This window comes from Chrysochloris asiatica, unplaced genomic scaffold (genome assembly GCF_000296735.1).
Source record: "Chrysochloris asiatica unplaced genomic scaffold, ChrAsi1.0 scaffold00014, whole genome shotgun sequence".
Taxonomy (NCBI): Eukaryota; Metazoa; Chordata; class Mammalia; order Afrosoricida; family Chrysochloridae; genus Chrysochloris; species Chrysochloris asiatica.
The window spans coordinates 24,384,408-24,404,712 of NW_006408532.1; the positions used below are offsets into that span (position 1 = coordinate 24,384,408).

The window sequence follows — 20,305 nt, forward strand, 5'->3', positions numbered from 1 at the left end:
CATTTTGTTGAATATCCTCTTTGTATACTTTTTAGTGCAGTTTTATGTGTGTGTGTGTGTATGTGTTCTAAATCCTTTTTTAAAAGGATTACCATAGTTTTGAATCTTGATTTTTATTTGCTAACATTATTTTGAACATTTGGGTTTTTGATTTGTATTGTGTATATTATGTTCTAAGGCTTCTAAGCCTTCTAACACTGTCAGTAATTTAATCATTAACTTACTGAACACTTAGGCATGTAACACTGCTGTGAATGTTGCCAGAGTGTCTCAGGAGCAATGTGAGAATTTCAACCTTTTAATCATAAGCAAGCAGTAAATTCTTCTGAATCTTTTTTTCTAAAATGGGATTATTATTATACATTTTGAATTGGATTTTGTAGGAATTGAATGAAAGTTTTAAGTATGAGGAAGCTTCAAAAAGTTTGTGGAAATGCCTCATTATCTTTTAGTTCTTTTTCCACAAATAATTTTAAAACTCCCATGTATTGCCTAAAAGCATGCCAGTTATAAATCTTAGGTAAGTGAGAGTTTTTATTAGTTATTGGCAAAGTACTTCACTTCCTCCTACCTTCTTCATTAATGCTTTACAGCCATGCTGATATATAAAGTATCTGATAGATGTGCTGAGTGTCAGTGGATTTTCTTTTCTTTTTTTCTTTCAGGGGAGGGTGGTGGTCAGGGGAGAACAAGCATTTTCCTATTAAAACATAGAGTCTTGTAAGCAGCTGAAGGAAAATAGATTACCTGTTGATTTTGTGTACCTGTAAATGTGACATTATGATTAGCTAGATATGGGAAGAGTTCACACTCTCTCTATCCTGTGAAATGTACAACATGTGACTGTGAATATGAATAGTGATTTTGAGTCTGGTGTGTTTTTCAAAATATATATGTGATTATTATGCATTGTTTTCTGTAATTAGGTGATAATTGGAAAGAAGCACGGAAACTCAATGTATCTACACAGCACATTTTGGTTCCTATGCAGTTCAACGTGGAACTTTCTAAGGCCATGGTTGTCACGGATTTAAGGATGCCCAAGTATGTTTTGCCTGTTACATGTGACTGTTAATTTTCTCGGTAATTTTATAGCAAAGGAAATACTATTTCATTGACTGTTAAGATATTTTGTTAACTTTATGCTTTGCTTAAGAAAAAAATAATATGTTTGACACGAGAAAAGGAGATTCTTGAATAAAATGATCGCCAAAGGATGACACCAGTAATGTAATGGTGGAAAAGAAATAAATGGTGACAGGAACAGCGAGAACAGAAGGAGAAAAATTCTCTTTAGCGAACCTGTGTTGGTTTGTGTGGTCTCAAAACAGCACAAGCCGAGAGTTTTTGAAATGCTGTCAGATTTTAAGTTCCCCAAGAGGATGGGTAGGAGTAAATACAAGTATTAAATACTGGACTGCAGTCAGATTTATACTAATTACTATAAGTCATTAATATTTGCTTCAATTTCAAAGATGTTAAAATATGGAAGGGAGAAATCAAAGTGAGATTTTGTGGCTAGGTAGTTCCATTCACATAAGTTGGTTGATATGTTCAGTAAACTTTACTAACAATGGTTTGCTATTATACTTATTTTGAATTATAGCTTAAAATTTCCATATTAAATATAGTTTTACTAAACCCTGACCAAGCAACAAACTTAACATAGTTCTTAATCAGTCTCAGTTTTAATCCTCTCTTTACCCTTCAGGTAAACCTCACCTTTATTTTCTATACTAATCTGAGCTGGGTGGCTGTCAGACTCCAAGACTCTGGATTATTGTCTTGTAACTAATTGTCAGGTTGTTGTCCTGTAGTGGCATGCATGTTATGTTACTGTGATGCTGGAAGCTATGCCACAGGTATTTCAAGTACTAGCAGGGTGATCCATGGTAGACAGGTTTCAGCGGAACTTTCAAACTAAGATAGAATAGGAAGAAGGATCTGGAAGTTTACTTCTTAAAAAATTAGCCAGTGAAAACCTTGACTAGCAGGAGACTATTTTCTGATATAGTGCCAGAAAATGAGTAGCTTATGTTGGAAGGCACTCAAATCACGATTAGGGGAATAGCTTTGTCTTCAAAGTAGATGTGGATGGAGCAAAGCCTTGGTAACCTTCATTTGCTAATAATGGAATGACTCAAAATGTGAAGAAATGGTGTACACATCAAATTAATAATTGGACATGAGATAGGTGAATATGATTCTAAGAAAAATGAAAGTTATAAAAAACGTAATGGAATATATAAAAAGTGAAATCCTAGGAATCTGTGCCTAAAATGGACTGGTATTGGCCATTTTGAATCAGACAATCATAGCATGGTCTGCTATGCTGAGATTGACAAGTTGAAGAGAAATAGTGTGACATTCATTCATGGTTAAAAAGAACATCTCAGTATCTATCTTGAAGTAGAATGCTGTCAGTGATAGGCTAATATCCATAAGCCTACAAAGAAGCCAATTAATATGACTTTCCTCAAATTTATGTACCAGCCACTAATGCAGAGATGAAGAAATTGAAGTTTGTATCAACTTATGTAGTCTGAAATTGATCAAACATGAAATCAAGATGCATTGATAATTACTGGTGATTGGAATGTGAAAGTTGGAAAAGGAAGGATTCATAGTTAATGCAGTAATATTTTAGTTGGTAATAGAAATGATGCTGGAGATTGCGTGATAAAATTTTACAAGACCAGCCACTTATTTATCGCAAATACCTTTTACAGCAATACAAACAGCAATTATTCACGTGGATCTTATTAGGATAGAATGTACTGGAATCAAATCAACTATGTCTGTAGAAAGAGATGATTGATGATACTCAATATCATCAATCAGAACAAAGTCAGTTGCTCATATGCAAATTCAGGATTAAGCTGAAGAAAATTGAAACAAGGTCACAAGAGCCAAAGTATTACCTTGCATATGTCACAGAATATGAATTTGGAGACAATCTTAAGAACATATTTGATGCATGGAATTCTAATGACCAAAGTCAAGTTGAGCTGTGGCATGACATCAAGGACATACATGAAGAAAGCGTAACATCATTACAAAGACAGGAAAGAAAGAAAATATATATTAGAAGAGATTCTGAAACTTGCTTTGGGATGTGCAGTAGCTTAAGCTGATAGAAGAAATGATAAAGTGAAGGAACTGCACAGAAGATTTCAAAGGGCTGCTTGAGAAAAGAAAGAAAGTGCTATATTGGAATATGCAAAGACCTGAAGTTAGAAAACTAAAAGGGAAGAACAATTCAGCATTTCTCAAGCTGAGAGAGAGAACTGAAGAAAAAATTTAAGCCCCTTTAATATTGAAGGATTCTTTGAGCAAAATTCTGAACAATGGAGGAAGCATCAAAAACAGATGGAGTCAACTGGGGATTTCTGGGCTCAGGGACATGGCCACAGAGGGCTAGACTGGAGAGCGAAGCATCCAGCTGATAAGAAGTGAGGGGAGATGCACAAAGACACCCATACTTGCAGATAATACCCATTTGACCTGGCTTCAATGGCTAGATGATCAGAACTTGACTAGAGGAAGAAAGAAGAGGAAAAAAAGAGTAATCCACTACAATTTGATGAACTTGACCTACACTTATAGATATAGTAACTCAAAAGAGGGAACAAATCTTTGCAGCGAGGATCATTCCCACCCCCTTGGTACACAGATTTTACAGAGATGGGCAGCTTAGACATTGGCTACCCAAAATGGGGGGGGGAGGGGCTTCAAAGGCACGAAGTGACTGGCTTACAAGCATTCAAGAGGGAGCCTAGTTCCAGAGGGTGTGGGGGAACGTAGGCTCTCCACTGAGTGACTTCCAACCTGTCTGAATGGGGCTGGTGAAAGAAGATGGGGATAAGACATTATGGTTTCAACAGTGAATAATTGCTATCAGGACTGACTTGAGAATGTTGCAAATATACAGGTAGATGGTTTGTAACAAAAGGAGGGGAATGATTGAGCTTGCAATTCAGGAGCGGAGGTCCCTGGGAGCATCAAGGGAGAGCGGGACCCTATCCAGAGAAGCAGTGACGCCAGAGATGGAGGCAGAGACGGTGATGTGGAGAGATGGAGCAACTAGGGACTCTGGACTCAGGGAAGGAGAGGGGCTGTGTGCTGACAGCCAGGGGACAGGCTTGTGGGGTGTACACTTTGGTTGTTTGAGTGGTTATATATTCCTGAGTGCTTTGGTGTACATCCAAAAAAGCTCAGAATGGAATAAAATGCTGGTGAATGATGATGCATTGAGGGGATTGTAATCATTACAATGAAACAAAATACGATAGGATGAATGTAAAACTGATGTTCTCCCATGTAAACCATCACTCAATTCACAATAAAAACTTAAAAACAAACAAACAGATGGAGTAAAAAATAGAGTCACTATAGCAAAAAGAATTGGTAAATAGATGTTCAGCCATTTCAGTAGGGAGCATATCACCAAGAGTTGATGATATTGAAGGAAGAAGTCCAAGCTACACTGAAGTTTGATGAAAAATAAGACACCAATTGACATTTTTCAAAAAAATACAACACTGGAAGCACTCACTCATACATCTCAATAAATTTGGCCAGTGAACTGGAAGAGATCTATATGTTGCCCATTCCAAAGAAAAGTAATGCAAAAGAATGCAGAAATTATGGAACATTGTCATTATATATCACCTGCAAGTGAAATTTCTCTGAAGATAAATAAAAAATGGTTGCAACAATACATTGACAAGGAGCTACCAGAAATTCATGCTGGATTCATTAAAGGACATATATCAAGGGATATCTTTCCTGAAGTCACATGGATCTTGGCTGAGAGCAGAGAATACCAGAAAGATGTTCACCTGTGTTTCATTGACTCTGGATAGGCATTCAACTATGTGGATCATAAAAAAATTATGGGATGCATTGAGAATAGGAGTTCTTGAGAATACTTACTCTTGTGGTTTAAAATCAGGTGCTGGTCAGGATTGTATTCTTTCACCATACTTATTCTGTATAGTGAGGAAATCATCTTAGAAGCTGAATTATAAAGAAGAATGTGGCGTTAGAATTGGAGGAAGTCTCATTAACAGTCAGCAATAGGCAGATGGCATAATCTTGTTTGCTAAAAGCAACTTGAAGCACTTACTGATGAAGATCAAAGACTATAGCCATCAGTATGGATTGCAGCTCACTATAAAGAAAACAAAATTCCTCACAACAGGAACAATAAGTTACAACATGGAGAAAAGACTGAAGTTGTCAAAGACTTCATTTAGTTTAAATCCATATTCAACGCTCATGGAAGCAACAGTTGAGAATTCAAACGATTTATTGCTTTAAGCAAATTTGCTACAAAAGACATTTCTAAAGTGTTAAAGAGCAATGATGTCACTTTGAGGACTAAAGTATGCTTGATCCAAGCTGTGATATTTTGAACTGCCTCAAATGCATTAGAAAGTTGGGACATTGAATAAGGAAGATAATTGGAAGAATCGATCGTTTGAATTATAGTGTTGGTGAAGATTATTGAAAGTACCATAACTGCCAGAAAAGGAAACAAATCTATCTTGAATAAGAACAGCCAAAATGCTCCTTAGAAGTAAGGATGGTACATGTGGTCAGGAGAGACCAGTCCCTGGAGAAGGACATTATACTTGGAAAAGTAGAGGGTCAGCCAAAAAGAGGAAGACCTTCAATAAGATGGAATGACACAGTGACTGCTACAGTGAACTCGCATGTTGCAACAATTGTGAGGATGGTGCAAGACTAAGTGTCTCATTCTGTTGGCTCTAGGATCACTATGCATTGGAACTGACTCAATGGTACCTAACAGCAACAACAATAACAACGAATTTTTATGATTATCATGCGAGGGAGTGGAAGAAGAGGCATTCAGGACAGTGATTGACTGATAGGGAAATTTTGATGTTCTTGCTTTTAGACTATATTGGATTTAAAAAATTTGAGTGAAATTGGGTGCTGTTAGATGAATGAGAAAGATGAGACTTTCTGCTTCTGTAAAGTTTACAGCATTGGAAGCCCTATATAGGGTTGCTGTAAGTCGGAACCATCGAGATGGAACACAACTACCACCATTAGATGTTATTGCTAGGAAAACGTGCCTAAAATGAATCACCCACCATAGATTAGCTGTGTAGTAGTTGAATAATTATTTTTAACCAAAGGTTTGACCTCAGGAACCCAAGTAGAGAACTCCATTCAACTATTAGACTGGATGATTTAACTGGTTTGGGCCTAAATAGTTTTAGACTAAAAACGTTAGCTTTTTTTTTTTTTTTTTTTCTGTCTAGCAAACAGTCGAACCTTAACCCCAGATTTATTTAAGGATTTAAGCAGACTCATATAACAACCACCAAACAGCTCAGGAGAGTTGTTACTAGAGGAACAATAGTAAAACGCTTACATGGTAGTGATTAAGGATGTAGGAAGGAAGGACAAAAGAGAAGTAGGGACTTCCTGGCCTTTTCCCACATGGTCATTACTAGTACCATTTAGAAGGGAAAGTCTTAGGAAAGACTCACATTCTTTTTTGATGACAGAATTTTAACTTATGTTAAGTCTTTTTACTAGCAAACATTGTTTCTAGAGCCCTGAATCTTATTTTCCTAGAAAATTAAAGTGGATTCTGAGGCTTTATACAGAGAGATACCAAGCATTAGGTCTAAGGGAGCGAGAAAAGAAAAGAAAGGCTTCTATAGATGGTGTTGCTTTTCAGAATTCCATTTTAAGGATTGGTTGATTTCAAAAGCAAGGGTTATATTCTTTTATTACTCCCCAAATGTCTTTATACCCATTTATTAACATTATCTAATATTTATTGTCTACCACCTGTTTGCCGGAGTCCTGGTGTGTCTCTGTAGGGTCAGCACTGGACTGTTAACCACAAGGTCGGCGGTTCAAACCCACCAGCAACTCTGCGGAAACCCTATGTAGGGTTGCTATGAGTCGGAACTGACTCAATGACATTTGACCAGTTGGTCATACTGTGATAGCTTGTATGTTACTGTGATACTAGAAGCGATACTACTGGTATTTCAAAAACTGGCAGGGTCACTCATAGTGGACAAGTTTTAGAAGAGCTTCTAGCCTAACACAGACTAGGAAGAAAGACTGGCAATCTCCTTCTGACTCATAGAGACTTTCTATAGGGTTTCTCAAGTTGTAAATCTTTATGAGAACAGAAAGCCTCATTTTTTCCCCTGCAAAGTGGCTGGTGGGTTTGAACTGCCAGCCTTGTGGTTAACAGTCTATGCTTATCCTATAGTGCCACCAAAGGCTACACTGTTGTTATTAAGTGCCGTCGAGTCGATTATGACTCAAAATGATTCTGTAAAGAGTTTCCAAGGAGGAGCTGGAGGGTTTGAACCTCCACCTTTGTGGTTAGCAGTCTTGTGATTATCCTACAGCACCGTACCTGGACTCCAAATGATGTTAAAAAAATCGCTATAGGTTTGGACCAGAGAAGTGTGACTAAAATCACGTATGAGAAGCTCCAATAATTTAGAAAGGTGAAATCTGAAAGGCCATCTGGTTTTAATTTTGTAAAGTTGTGAGCATTATTAAATGACTATGTATTTAAAATCATGGAATTCTGTAAGTATCAGGCACCTTCATTGAAAGCTTGTTCTCAGCAAGTATAAGAGGATGGTCTGTGTTTTTGGTTGGTGGTATGCTCAATGGCACTTAACAACAACAATTCTTTTTTGGTACCCATCTTTAGATTGTACAACTTGCATAATTAAAGGCACTCTAAAGAAGGTTAGCTACATTAATTGAATTGCTCTATGTGTAACTAAGTTAAACTAGGACTATGGGATTATTTCCAAATATTTAGGCTATTGTAAAGAAAAGAAAGTCTATAATTTTTGTAAGAATTCCATTATGCATGTTTTTAGAAAGACAGACATAGCAGTCAGTGTGTATAAATTGAAATAGTTCATTTCAGAAAAAAGTCTAGGGATAAACACAATGAATAAAATTTCCTCTCTCTTTTTCTCTTTTAAACTCTATTTTGCGTCTATAATCAAGGAGACTATTTAGGCAATTAAGAGTATAAATAACCACTCAGATCTCCTTTGAATCATGGTTTTAGGGATGTTAATGCCTTGGATAAGTTATTTGAACAGATAAGCCTTATCATGTCCATACCTATAAAATAGACTACCTACCTTTATAGTTTGTGAGGACTGTTCACACTTAATTCACATGAAGTGCTTGCACAGTGCCTATCACGTAACAGGAACGTGATAAATATTGTCATCTTTTAGCAAATGATTGTTGTTGTTAAGTGCTGTGGAGACAATTCCAACTCATAGTGACCCTGTATAGGGGTTCCAAGGTTTCAAATATTCGAGGGAGCTGAAAGCCTCATCTTTTTCCCGTGAAGTGACTGGAGGGCTCAAACTGTGGACCTGTGGTTTGCAGTGTAGTGTTTATCATATGGAATGACTGCGCTCCTTTTGGCAAATAATGTTGTTCAGTGCCATCGAGTTGGTTCCAACTCATAGCAACCCTTTATAGGGTTTCCAAGGAGTAGCTGGTGAGTTTGAACCGCTGACCTTGTGGTTCAAACTGACCTTGTGGTCCAGTGCATTATCTTGGAGGGACAATACCTATGACAGCATCAGAAAAGAAAAGTCTCTGGAAAGTGATGAGGTTAGTTCATCAATTGAGCCTAGTCATTATGGTAAGATAGATATTAAAGTAGAGGTTGAAGGTGTAATTTTGCACATGGACTGTGTAGATAATTTTTAGTATGTAAAATTAATTGTATTAGAATAACTTGAGGGGGAATTGTCTTATTTTTATTTAGTGTACCTATATTCTAATGACAATTGTTTTATAATTATTCCTATCTTTTGAAACAGATTCAAGATTTTTGGAAAGTTACCTCTCATTTCTTTACGAGTCTCGGATAACAAACTGAAAGGAATTATGGAATTAGTTGAAAGCATTCCAAAACCTGAACATGTACCTGATGTACCTGAGCCTGTTAAACCACTTCAGGTACAGTTGCTTTCAAAATTATTAAGAACATGAATTTAAAAAGGAGTTCTAAAAGTAATATTTGAAACAGCCACAGATATTTCAGATTAAAAATATGCCAATTATTTGGACTAGACCATCTAAAAACGGCATTTTACAAAAAGTAATTAATGACACGGTAATAACTGAAAATCGTGAAGGCATACAATTGTAAGTAAGCTTACCTTTTCCCACTCCTCCAGCCATCACTGTCTCCCTCCCCAGTGCTGTCACTTCTAGCCCTGTTTCTGCAGTTTATCAGGAAATGTTGATGGCTGCATGTCCTACATTTAAAAGCACATGCACATGTATATGAATATATATTTATGTGCATATATACTTTTTCTGATATTTTTATTGCTATGTATCTTTTAATTTTATGAATATACAAATTCAGATTTGTGTGTTCATTATTGATGGACATTTGGGTTGCTTCCTGTTCAGACTATTAAGAATAATGCCGCTCTTTATATTTTTGTACATGATTTATAGAGCACTTTTGCACACATTTCTCTTAGGTATATAATCATGAAAGGGCTGGATTATAAAGTATATATAGTTTCAGCTTTTAAGAATTGAAGCATTTCCTGAAGTATTTAATAGTAATTTGCATTCTTATTATCAGTATAGAAGAGTTTCAATTGAACTGCATTCTTGCTGTACTTGATAGTATCCATCTTGTTTATTTACTTGCTATTGTTGTTAGTGATGTAGAGTCGTTTCTGACTCATAGCAATCCTGTATAGGGTTTCTGAGGAGAGGCTGGTTGGTTTGAACCACTGACCTTGCACTTAGCAGTCCAGTGCTGATCCTACAGTGCCATATCAGGACTACTAGGTGTGTAGTAACATATTGTTCAGCATTTTTTCATATGTACAGTAACCATTTCGATATATGCTTTTGTGAAATGCCGCTTATATTTTTCCACCTTTTTTTTGTTTTGTTGGATTGCCTGTCTTTTTCTTCCAGTGCTATAGAATTTCTTTATGTATTCTGGATACAAGCCCTGTGACTTGCCTTATCACTTTCTTCTATTTTTTTAAAAATTGTGGTGAAATATACATACACCAAAACATTTACCGTTCAAACATTTTTACATGTATAATTAAATGACATTAATTATGTCACCATAATGTTGTTCTTGTTAGGTGCCATTGAGTTGGTACCGACTCATAGCAACCGTATACACAACAGAATGAAACACTGCCTGATCCTAGGCCAACCTCAAAGTTGTTGCCACGCTTTAGCCCATTGATGCTGCCACTTTGCCAGTCCATCTCGCTGAGGGTCTTCCATTTTTACTCTGACCCTCCATCTTACGAAACATGGTATCCTTCTCCAGCAATATGTCCGAAGTATGAGAGATGAAGTTTGGCCATCCTGGCCTCCAAGAAGCACTCTGACTGCACTTCATCCAACACAGATCTGTTGGTTCTTTTGGCTGCCCATGCACTTGAATATTCTCCTCCAATACCATAACGCAAAAGCATCAATTCTTCCGTATTCACTGTCCAGCTTTCGCGTGCATATGAGGTTATTGAAAATACCATGGCTTAGGTCAGGCACCAATTCCTTCAATGCACCTTGGACTTCCTCCTTCAGTATCATTGGCTGTTGATCATATACTGCCTATTGAAATGGCTGAACGTTAACCATTTCCTTTTGGTACAGTGACTCTGTGTATTCCTTCCATCTTCTTTTGATGCTTCCTGCATCATTCAATAATTTGCCCAGAGAATCCTTTAATAACGAAAGTCGAGGCTTGAATTTATTCTTTAGTTCCCTCAGCTTGAAAAATGCTGAGCGTGTTCTTCCTTTTGGTTTTCTGATTCCAGATTGTTGCATATTTTGTTATAATAATTGGCTTTATCTTCTCGAGCTGATCTTTGAAATTTTCTGTTCAGCTCTTGGACCTCCTCATTTCTTCCATTTACTTTAGCATTTCTGCGCTGGAGAGCAAGTTTCAGTGTTCCTTCCGACATCCATTTAGACCTTTACCCTGTGTTGTTTTCTTAATGACTTTTTGCTTTCTTCATGTATGATGTTCTTTATGTCATCCCACAGCTCTTCTGGTCTTCGGTCTTTAGTGTTTAATGTATCAAATCTGTTCTTCAGGGTCATATTTTGGCTCTTGTGGACTTGTTTTCATTTTCTTCAGCTTCAGTTTGAATTTGCATATGAGTAATTGATGGTCTGTTCCACCATCCTAGCCTTGTTTTGACTGATGATATAAAGCTTTTCCATTATCTCTTTCCGCAGATAGATTTGATTTCTGTGCATTCCACTGGTGAGGTCCATGTATATAGTCATCTCTTATGTTGTCTAAAGAAGGTATTTAAAATAAACAAATCATTGATTTTGCAGACTTCTATCATGTGATCTGCAGCATCATTTCTATCACCAATTCCATATTTTCCAACTCCTGAGCCTACCTCTTGGCTCCCAAACTTTGCATTCCAATCACCAGTAATAATCAATACATCGTGATTGCGTGTTTGATCAATTTCAGATTGAAGAAGTTGGTAGAATTCTTCTATTTCTTCCTCACTGGCTTTAGAGGTTGGTGCATAAATTTGAATAATAGTGGTATTAACTGTACCTGGACCAAGAGGCAGTTGTTCGAACAGATCATGGGAACACTGAATGGTTTAAAATTAAGAAAGGTGTGTGACAAGGTTGTATTCTTTCACCATACTTATTCAACCTGTATGCTGAGCAAATAATACGAGAAGCTGGGTTATATGAAGAAAAACGTGGCATCAGGATTGGAGGAAGACTCATTAACAACCTGCGATATGCAGATGATACAACCTTGCTTGCTGAAACTGAAGAGGACCTAAAACATTTACTGATGAAGATCAAAGAGCACTTCCTTCGGTATGGATTGCATCTCAATGTAAAGAAAACAAAAATCCTCACCACTGAACCAGTAAACAAGATTCTTATTAATGGAGAAAATATTGAATTTGTCAAGGACTTCATTCTTCTTGGATCAACTATCAAAACTCATGGAAGCAGCAGTCAAGAAATCAGACGATGTATTGCATTAGGCAAATCAGCTGCACAAGACCTTTTTAAAGTGTTGAAGAGCAAAGATGTCAGCTTGAGGACTAAGGTGCGCCTGACCGAAATCATGGTATTTTCAATAACCTCATATGCATGTGAAAGCTGAACAGTGAATAAGGAAGACCGTAGAAGAATTGGTGCATATGGGTTATGGTGTTGGAGAAGATAATTTAAAGTGCCATGAGCTGCCAAAAGAACCAATAGGTCTGGTTTGGAAGAAGTGCAGCCAGAGTGCTCCTTGGAGGCCAGGATGGCCAAACTTCGTCTCTCATACTTCGGGCATATTGTCAGAGGGACCAGTCGCTGGAGAAGTATATTATGTTTGGTAAGGTGGAGGGTCAGAGAAAAAGAGGAAGACCCCCAACGAGTTGGATTGGCCAAGTGGCAGCATTGATGGACTCAAGCATGGCAAAAGTAGTAAGGTTGGGCCAGGATCGGGCAATGTTATGTTCTGCTATGCATAAGGTTGCTATGAGTCAGTACCGACTCAATGACACCTAACAACAACAACAACAACAACAACAACAAGGTCAGGCTCACCTGAATCTTCAAGCTGACATCTTTGCTCTTCAACACTTTAAAAAGGTCTTGTGCAGCTGATTTGCCAAATGCAGTACGTCATTTGATTTCTTGACTGCTGCTTCCATGAGTTTTGATAGTTGATCCAAGAAGAATGAAGTCCTTGACAACTTCTCCATTGATAGGAATGTTGTTTATTGGTCCAGTGGTGAGGATTTTTGTTTTCTTTACATTGAGATGCAATCCATACTGAAGGCTGTACTCTGATCTTCATCAGCAAGCAAGGTTGTATCGTCTGCATATCGCAGGTTGTTAATGAGTCTTCCTCCAATCCTGATGCCATATTTTTCTTCATATAATCCAGCTTCTAGGATTATTTGCTCAGCATGCAGGTTGAATAAGTATGGTGAAAAAATACAACCCTGGCACACAACTATTTTAAACCATTCAGTGTTCCCGTGATCTGTACGAACAACTGCCTTTTGGTCCATGTACAGATTCCTCATGAGCACAATTAAGTGTTCAGGAATACTCATATTTTGCAATGTTGTCCATAGCTTGACATGATCCACACAATCGAAAGGCTTTGCATAGTCACTAAAGCACAGGTAAACCACCTTTCTGATATTCTCTGCTTTCAGCCAAGATCCAATGGACATCAGCAATGATATCCCTTGTTCCATGTCCTCTTCTGAATCTGGTTTGAACCTCTGGAAGTTCTCTGTCAATGTATGCTTGCAGCCATTTTTGTATTGTCTTTAGTAAAACTTGACTCACATGGGATATCAAAGATAATTGTCTGATGATTTCCGCATTCCATTGGGTCACCATAATGTACAATCATCTTATTTCAAGATTTTCACATCACTCTTAGCAACAACTTCTCATTACCCCTTTCCACTTAACCCTAGGTAACCACTAATACACTGTGTGGCCTCTATAACTTTGCCTATTCTACATAGTTTATATAAGTGAGATCATATAATAGTTTTCTTCTGTCTGACTTAATTCTCTCAGCATAATGTTTCAAGATCCATGTTGTAGCTTGTATTACAATTTCATTTCTCTATATGACTGAATAAAAATCCGTGGTATGACTATCCACATTTAGCTGACAGACACTTGACTAGTTTCCACCTTTTGGCTGTTATGAATAGTGCTACAATGAACATTATTGAGCACCTGTTTGCATCCCTGCTTTCAAGGCTCTTCTGGGTATATCTATATACACCTAAGTGGAATTGTTGGGTCTTAGGTACTTCTACTTTTAATTTCTTGAGGAACTGCCAAACTTTCACAATGGCTTCACCATTTTGCAAGCCCTCAAGGAATGTATGAGGGTCCAATTTACATACATTTTTGCTAAAGTTGGATATCTTCCCTTGTTTTATATGTATAATTTTCATGAAAATAGTATTTCATAAAAAAAAAAAATCAGCAGAATGTATGTGATATTATTCCATTTATCATGTATTATTATTAAGAGAATTCTTACCAGAAGGTAAGAATAAAAGAAAAGCATAATCAAGTTTAGGGAATATGATCAGGAGATGCACTTAAGGTACTTCTAGCCCAGATTGTGGTAATGCTTTTTTTATGCCAGGATGGTGATGTTTTATGATTATTATTTTTCAGGGGCATTATCTGGTAGCGTAGTGGTTACAAGTCAGGCTGCTAATCTCACGGGCAGCAGTTCGAAACTGCCAGTGGTTCCGCAGGAGAAAGATGAGGCTTTCTCTTCCCATAGAGATTTATAGCCTCGGAAATCCTATTCAGGGTCTCCATGAGTCAAAACTGACTCTACCACTTCTTATTTTTGTATGTTATATTTCGAGAAGAGTAAATTTACTGAACTATCTTTATAAATTAAAATTGAAAGGAAATCTGCAAGCCTCCCAATTGTAGACGCTTTTACTGGTATGGGTTGTGGCTATTTGTCAAGGAAGGCCTGGAGGCAGTTTTTTTTTTTTAATTTAGGAAGAGGTCGAATTAAAATACATGTAAGATTTCTTCTTGTCTTCAAAAAAATTATTGTAACAGCTCTACAGCTTACATAAAGGAGTCCATGGGTAATACAAGTGATAAAGTGTGTGACTACGTGCCCAAAGCTTGGTGGTGTGGGACTTACCTTACAATGCCTCAAAAGATAAGTCTGGTGATCTATCTGCTTCTGAAAGGTCACAGCCTTGAAAATACTATGGAGTAGTTCTATGCTGCACTCATGGGTTCCCCATAAGTCAGAGTCAACTTGATGGCAACTAACAACAGTAGCCTGTGTACAGTATTTAAATTCTGAAAGCCATGTATTGAAATCTTTATTTTTCTGTATTGTTTTTTAAAAAATTGTCTTGAACACTGAATAGGAGTCTTTGTTCTAATTCGTGATGAATTACTTTTCTTCCAGATTCAAGGATCCATTTCTTTTGGAACATCACAGATTTCACAGAAAATCTTTCCTCTCTTGGAACTTCCACCCATTATTGAAGATGGTAAATGAAGATGTTTAAGGAAATTTCACTTTTTATAAAAGTTATGAAAATAATTTTCACTTTGAGACATATTTTATTGAAATGACCATAAAAGAAATCCAGGCAATAGCAAATGGCTGTATTTTTTCAAGAATTTTTTAACTTCTTAATATGAATTGGATGAAGGTTTACACAGCAAGTTTTCCATTTAATCAGTTCATACACATTTTGCTTCACTCATTGATTGCATGCTTCACAATGTAATAACCCTTATCCCCTTTCCTCCATGTGTTTTCTGTTTCCTTCTTCCTCCTTGCCTAACCCTTCTGAACTTTATCCTTGGATAAATGCTGCTCTTTTGGCCCCAGATGATTGTTTATTCTAAGGCATGTGTACCTCCTAGTGCTATTGTTCCTCTTATAGACCTGTCTGTTGTTTGAGTGAAAATTGAGCTATTGGGGTGAGTTCATTTCTAGTCCTGAAAGATGACAAAAGGCCATAGTCTCAGGTATTTTCAAGAAATTTTTACAAAAAATTGTTTTAAAGCAATACAATTTGGATGTCTATAAACATTGTTTGGCAGTCTGTCAAATTTATTTTTAAGTATAAGAATCACTAGTGAGTTGTTATGCTCTGAGTGAAAAGACTTTATGATATTTTGTAGATGTCCTATTTATAATGTATCAATTTATAGAGAATTTTGGTATAGTAAAAACTTTTTTTCACCTTTCATATCCTATAACATATGAAAACATAAATTTTTCATATAAAATTTCTGCTTTTTATTGACAACATTGGTAATAAAAATAAATGGATTTCCAAATTCATAAAACTTTGTGAATTGTGAAATGTTTAAAAAAAAAAAAAAAAAAAAACAAGGAGAAATTTCCATATTGATCCAGAGACTGTTGTCCTGTATATATGATGGCTGGAAAGGCAAGGGAGGAGATACTGCTCACTAGGGCATCTTCTCTAACTTCAGTCTTGTCATTGTTAAGTACTGTGGAGTCAGTTCCAGCTCATAGTGACCCTGCACAAGGTTTTCAAGGTTATAAATCTTTATGGGAGCAGAATGCCTCATCTTTCTCCCGTGGAACAGCTGGTAGTTTCGAACTGCTGACCTTGAGGTTAGCAGCCCAATTCGAAACCACTATGCTACTAGAGCTCCTTAGAAATACACTTCAGAGCGTTTTTGCTCCCTTTTGTTGTTGGTAAGTGCCATCAAGTCACGTCCTACTCTTAGTGACCCTGTAAAGGGTTTCCAAGGAGCAGCTGGTGGATTTGAACTGTTGACCTTGTGGTTAGTAATCCAGTGCTTATCCTACAGCAATCCAGTGCCACACCAGGGCTCTCCCTCATTTATAGCTCTAATAATCGAGTCCTGGTGTGGTGCTGTGTGCTAATGCGCTGGACTGCAAGGAGCTGACTTGACAGCACTTAACAATAACAACAATGAATTGAGTAATTTTCCAGTTTCTAATCCTTTTTGCTATGGTTTCTATCACCAATTTTAAAATCAGATTCTAGAAAATGTTTTTCTAGAAACCTCAGGATCTTCCCTCTGCTTCTTATATTGCAGAATTTATAGTTGTCTATCTAGGTAGAGTGCACATAATTCGTGTTCCTGTGAATATTCATGTGGCATGTATATCATTGCACTGTTAATTGCTAGAAAAAAATTTCTGAAGTAATTTTTAGATAGAATATTAACCTTAAGAGAATGTGCCCATTAAGCTGAAGATCGAATTTTATAATTTTGCCTATTTTTCCTGTTATCAAAAATGTTAATTTATCCAAAGAAGTTGGACTGTTCTTTTGATTTTAATTGTGTTAACTTTCATTTAAAAAAATAGGTCCTTATTTATATACTCATCTCTATTTTGCAAAAATTGTTAAAATGTTATTGTTTAATCACTTGCTTTCACTATTATACTTGTTCTGTGAAATTTAGACTCAGAAGAGGAATTTTTTGATGCACCATGTAGTCCCTTGGAAGAGCCTCTTCAACCGTTGACTGGAGTTAAATGTTCTAATCACAAAAAGTTTCAAAAGCAGGATAGTTCAAAAAATATGACCCAGTATAAAATAAGATTTGAAGTACCAGAGGTATGTACTATAGTAAAATTAATGTGGCTTACTTAGTTTGTCATTTCTGCTTTTTTTTAGTTTTTAAATAAGTTTTTATTGTGAGTTGAGTGAGTCATTTCTACTCTTGATGAGGAATTTAGGTCTCATTGCTGATTAAACTAAATACAGATGTTGCTGGGTTTTGTTTGGTTTTTATCTGTTTTGAAGATTAGTTTTCTTAATAATTAAGTGTTTAGATAACATTGTGAATATCAATATCTATTTATTGAAAATGACTGTAATATATATGTTTTATGAGCATATAAAATCACTCCCAAACTTTAAATTCATATTAATTTGTATCATATATCTCCTATGTCCCTATATGATTGCCATCTATTTAAGTAATATTTTGTTGTTTCTCTTTCCTTCTTTTCCAGGTTTTGATTCAGTTTTATCACCTTGTTGAAGATTGTGAGCTACCTGTGGTAGAATTTGTTGTTTTAGGATTGGGGACACAAATTGAACTTAGAACATTTGATTTAAAAGCAAATGCCTTTTTGAAAGAGTTCTGTTTAAAATGCCCCGAATACTTGGGTAAGAATCTCTACGTAGCATATTATCTGTTCACAGTTTCAACCTGTGCAGCTCAGTGGTATTGGGTGTATTCTTCACAGGGTCGCTTGCACCAGTTTCACTGACTCTACACCCATGTTGTTACCCAAATCCCAAACCAATGCCTCTGAGTCCATGCTGACTCACAGCAGTCCTATACTGGAGGGTTCCCAGACTGTAATCGCTACTGGAGCTGGTAGCCTCACCTTTCTCTCACAGAGTGGCTGCTTGGTTTGAACTATCCCTCCTTGCGGTTAGCAGTCCAGTGCTTATCCTATAGGGCCATCAGGGCTCTTTCCATATGGTTACATCACCATTAACTCTGCCCCTTAAACTTCTCATCTGTGGTTTAGATGAACTGTTGTCAGTTTGAACTCACTGAGATAAGATTTTATAAAAGTGCAAGGCCCACTAAGAATCACTACTTTAGTAAATAATTTTGTTGTTTAACTACCTACTGGATACATTCAGGTGTTGACTCTGTATCAGTACATTTGCTAAAACACAATACATTGTGAGGTAGTCTTTGAAATAGTTGGAAATTCAGGCCGGTAGATGAAAGACCAAATGAAGATACTTTTTATTAAGAATAAGAATATTCATGGTTGAATATTATGTCTTCTTAACTGGATATTAGAATATTGAATTAATTTCCTAATGCTACCACAACAATTTACTACAACCTTAGTGGCTTAAAACAATGCACATTTATTATCTTATACTTTTGTAGGTCAGAAGTCTGATGCAATTCTCACTGGGCTAAAATCTAGTTGTCGGCAGGGCTGTGATCCTTTTTGGAATCTCTGAGGGAGAATCCATTTTCTGACTCATTCTGGTATGGGTAGAATTCAGGGCATGCTGCTTAGTGTCCCTTTCCTTGCCTATTGTTGGCCTCTCTGTGGTCCTTGCACATAGTTCATTACATTGCAAAACCAGCATCAGGACATGGAGTTGGACTCATGCTGCCATATCTCTATTGTCCCCTTCTGCCTGTCTTTTCCAGTTTTAAGGGCTTAGGTGGCTACATTGGGTTCACCTACATAGTCTAGGAAAATATCTTTAGTTCAAAGTTCTTAGCTTTAATGAAATGTACAAAATCCCATTTGCTATATGTTGTTGTTAAAAAAAAAATTCCTGGAAAAATGGAATTAAAAGTTATTGGAATGTTTCCATGGAGTTTTTGAAACTTGTGTGTATTATGTAACAAATTCTCAGGCTTCCAGGGAATGGACGTCTTTACGGGGCATTCTGCCTACCACACTTTATGTCCCTGACTCATGATAGATAAACTATATGATATGTAAAAAAAAAATACTTGTTTATTGTGTTGGGCATTGTTTATTGTATTATGTATAGTTCCCTTTTTTACTTTTTGGTTTTTATTCCTTAAGAAAGAATTCTAAATGATTAGAGGGACTGGTTAAGACAGCTATTCAATATTTTATTAAACTTTATAGCATAATATCATTATGTATAAGTAGAGGTGATATTAAAATAAAAAAAAATTAAAAGTTGCTGATGTTTTTACCTTTATTTTTAAGATCACAGGAATATATTATGCTTACATATGCATAAAATTACTTTTTGCCATTCTAATTTCAGTATGCCTTTGATGATTGACTTTCTAATGTTTATAGTTCAATTGAGTTTTAATTGTTGTGTTGATGTTAAGTGCGGTTGAGTCGATTCCAGCCATAGCAACCCTACATAGGGTTTTCAAAGAGCAGCTGGTGAGCTTGAACCGTAGACCTTGCAGTTCAAACCGATTTTGCAGTCCAGCACTGTTTTATGAGATATTTTGAACTCATATAGGGAGTTTACCCCCCAATAAATTGAGATATTTATAATAAGGCATATATAGAAGTAAATTAAAAGTGAAAATCTAAATGCTAATTTCTACATAAGAAGAATTAAGAAAAGTAGAGGGTGTGCATGTAAAGGGTCATTATGATTTAGAATTGACTCAATGGCAGTGAGTTTAATTTTTAAATATACATGTCTACATTTTTTATTCTCGTATATCAATGTACCTCAAGGATTTAAGAAGCCATCCTGACTGGTAACCCATTCTCAGACAGGGAGTTAGGAGTTAGTTAACTATTATTAACTAGAAAAGCTTCCTTTTTTCGCTTTTGTTTCCTAAATCAAATCCTAGTTCTGTGCTTAGGGAGCAAGATCAAATAGTGTGTCCCAGAGCTCAGTTAGTGATAACCACATTGTGCGGTAGCCTTTTTAACTTGAGTTATAGCTATCTGTGGTAAGGAAGTTACCATATATAGCAGCTCTTGAGTCCAATTGTGGTGCTGTAGGGTAAACACTGGACTGGTAACTGTAAGGTTGGCCGTCCACACCCACCAGCCACTCTTCGAAACCCTATACAGGTGTCTATATGTTGGAACTGATTTGGCGGCACGAAACAATAGTTTTGTTAGGCCTTTTGTATCAAGGAAGAGTTTACTCTGGTAATAGGAAGGAAAAGTGAACTAACTTGCCAGTGATATTACAGCACTTTTTATTTGGTTTGCTTGTTTTTTGTTTTTTCC

General features: G+C 36.5%; 1 protein-coding gene across 1 annotated transcript in view; it reads left to right on the forward strand.

Moving 5' to 3' along the window:
- Positions 1–20,305, forward strand: part of VPS13A (vacuolar protein sorting 13 homolog A (S. cerevisiae)) — a 226,439-nt gene that overhangs the window by 68,691 nt on the left and 137,443 nt on the right. The window contains exons 22-26 of the mRNA XM_006835010.1: positions 927–1,044; positions 8,871–9,009; positions 15,017–15,101; positions 17,032–17,186; positions 17,588–17,744. Coding sequence (XP_006835073.1) covers positions 927–1,044; positions 8,871–9,009; positions 15,017–15,101; positions 17,032–17,186; positions 17,588–17,744 — 654 coding nt within the window. The remainder of the gene's footprint in view (positions 1–926; positions 1,045–8,870; positions 9,010–15,016; positions 15,102–17,031; positions 17,187–17,587; positions 17,745–20,305) is intronic.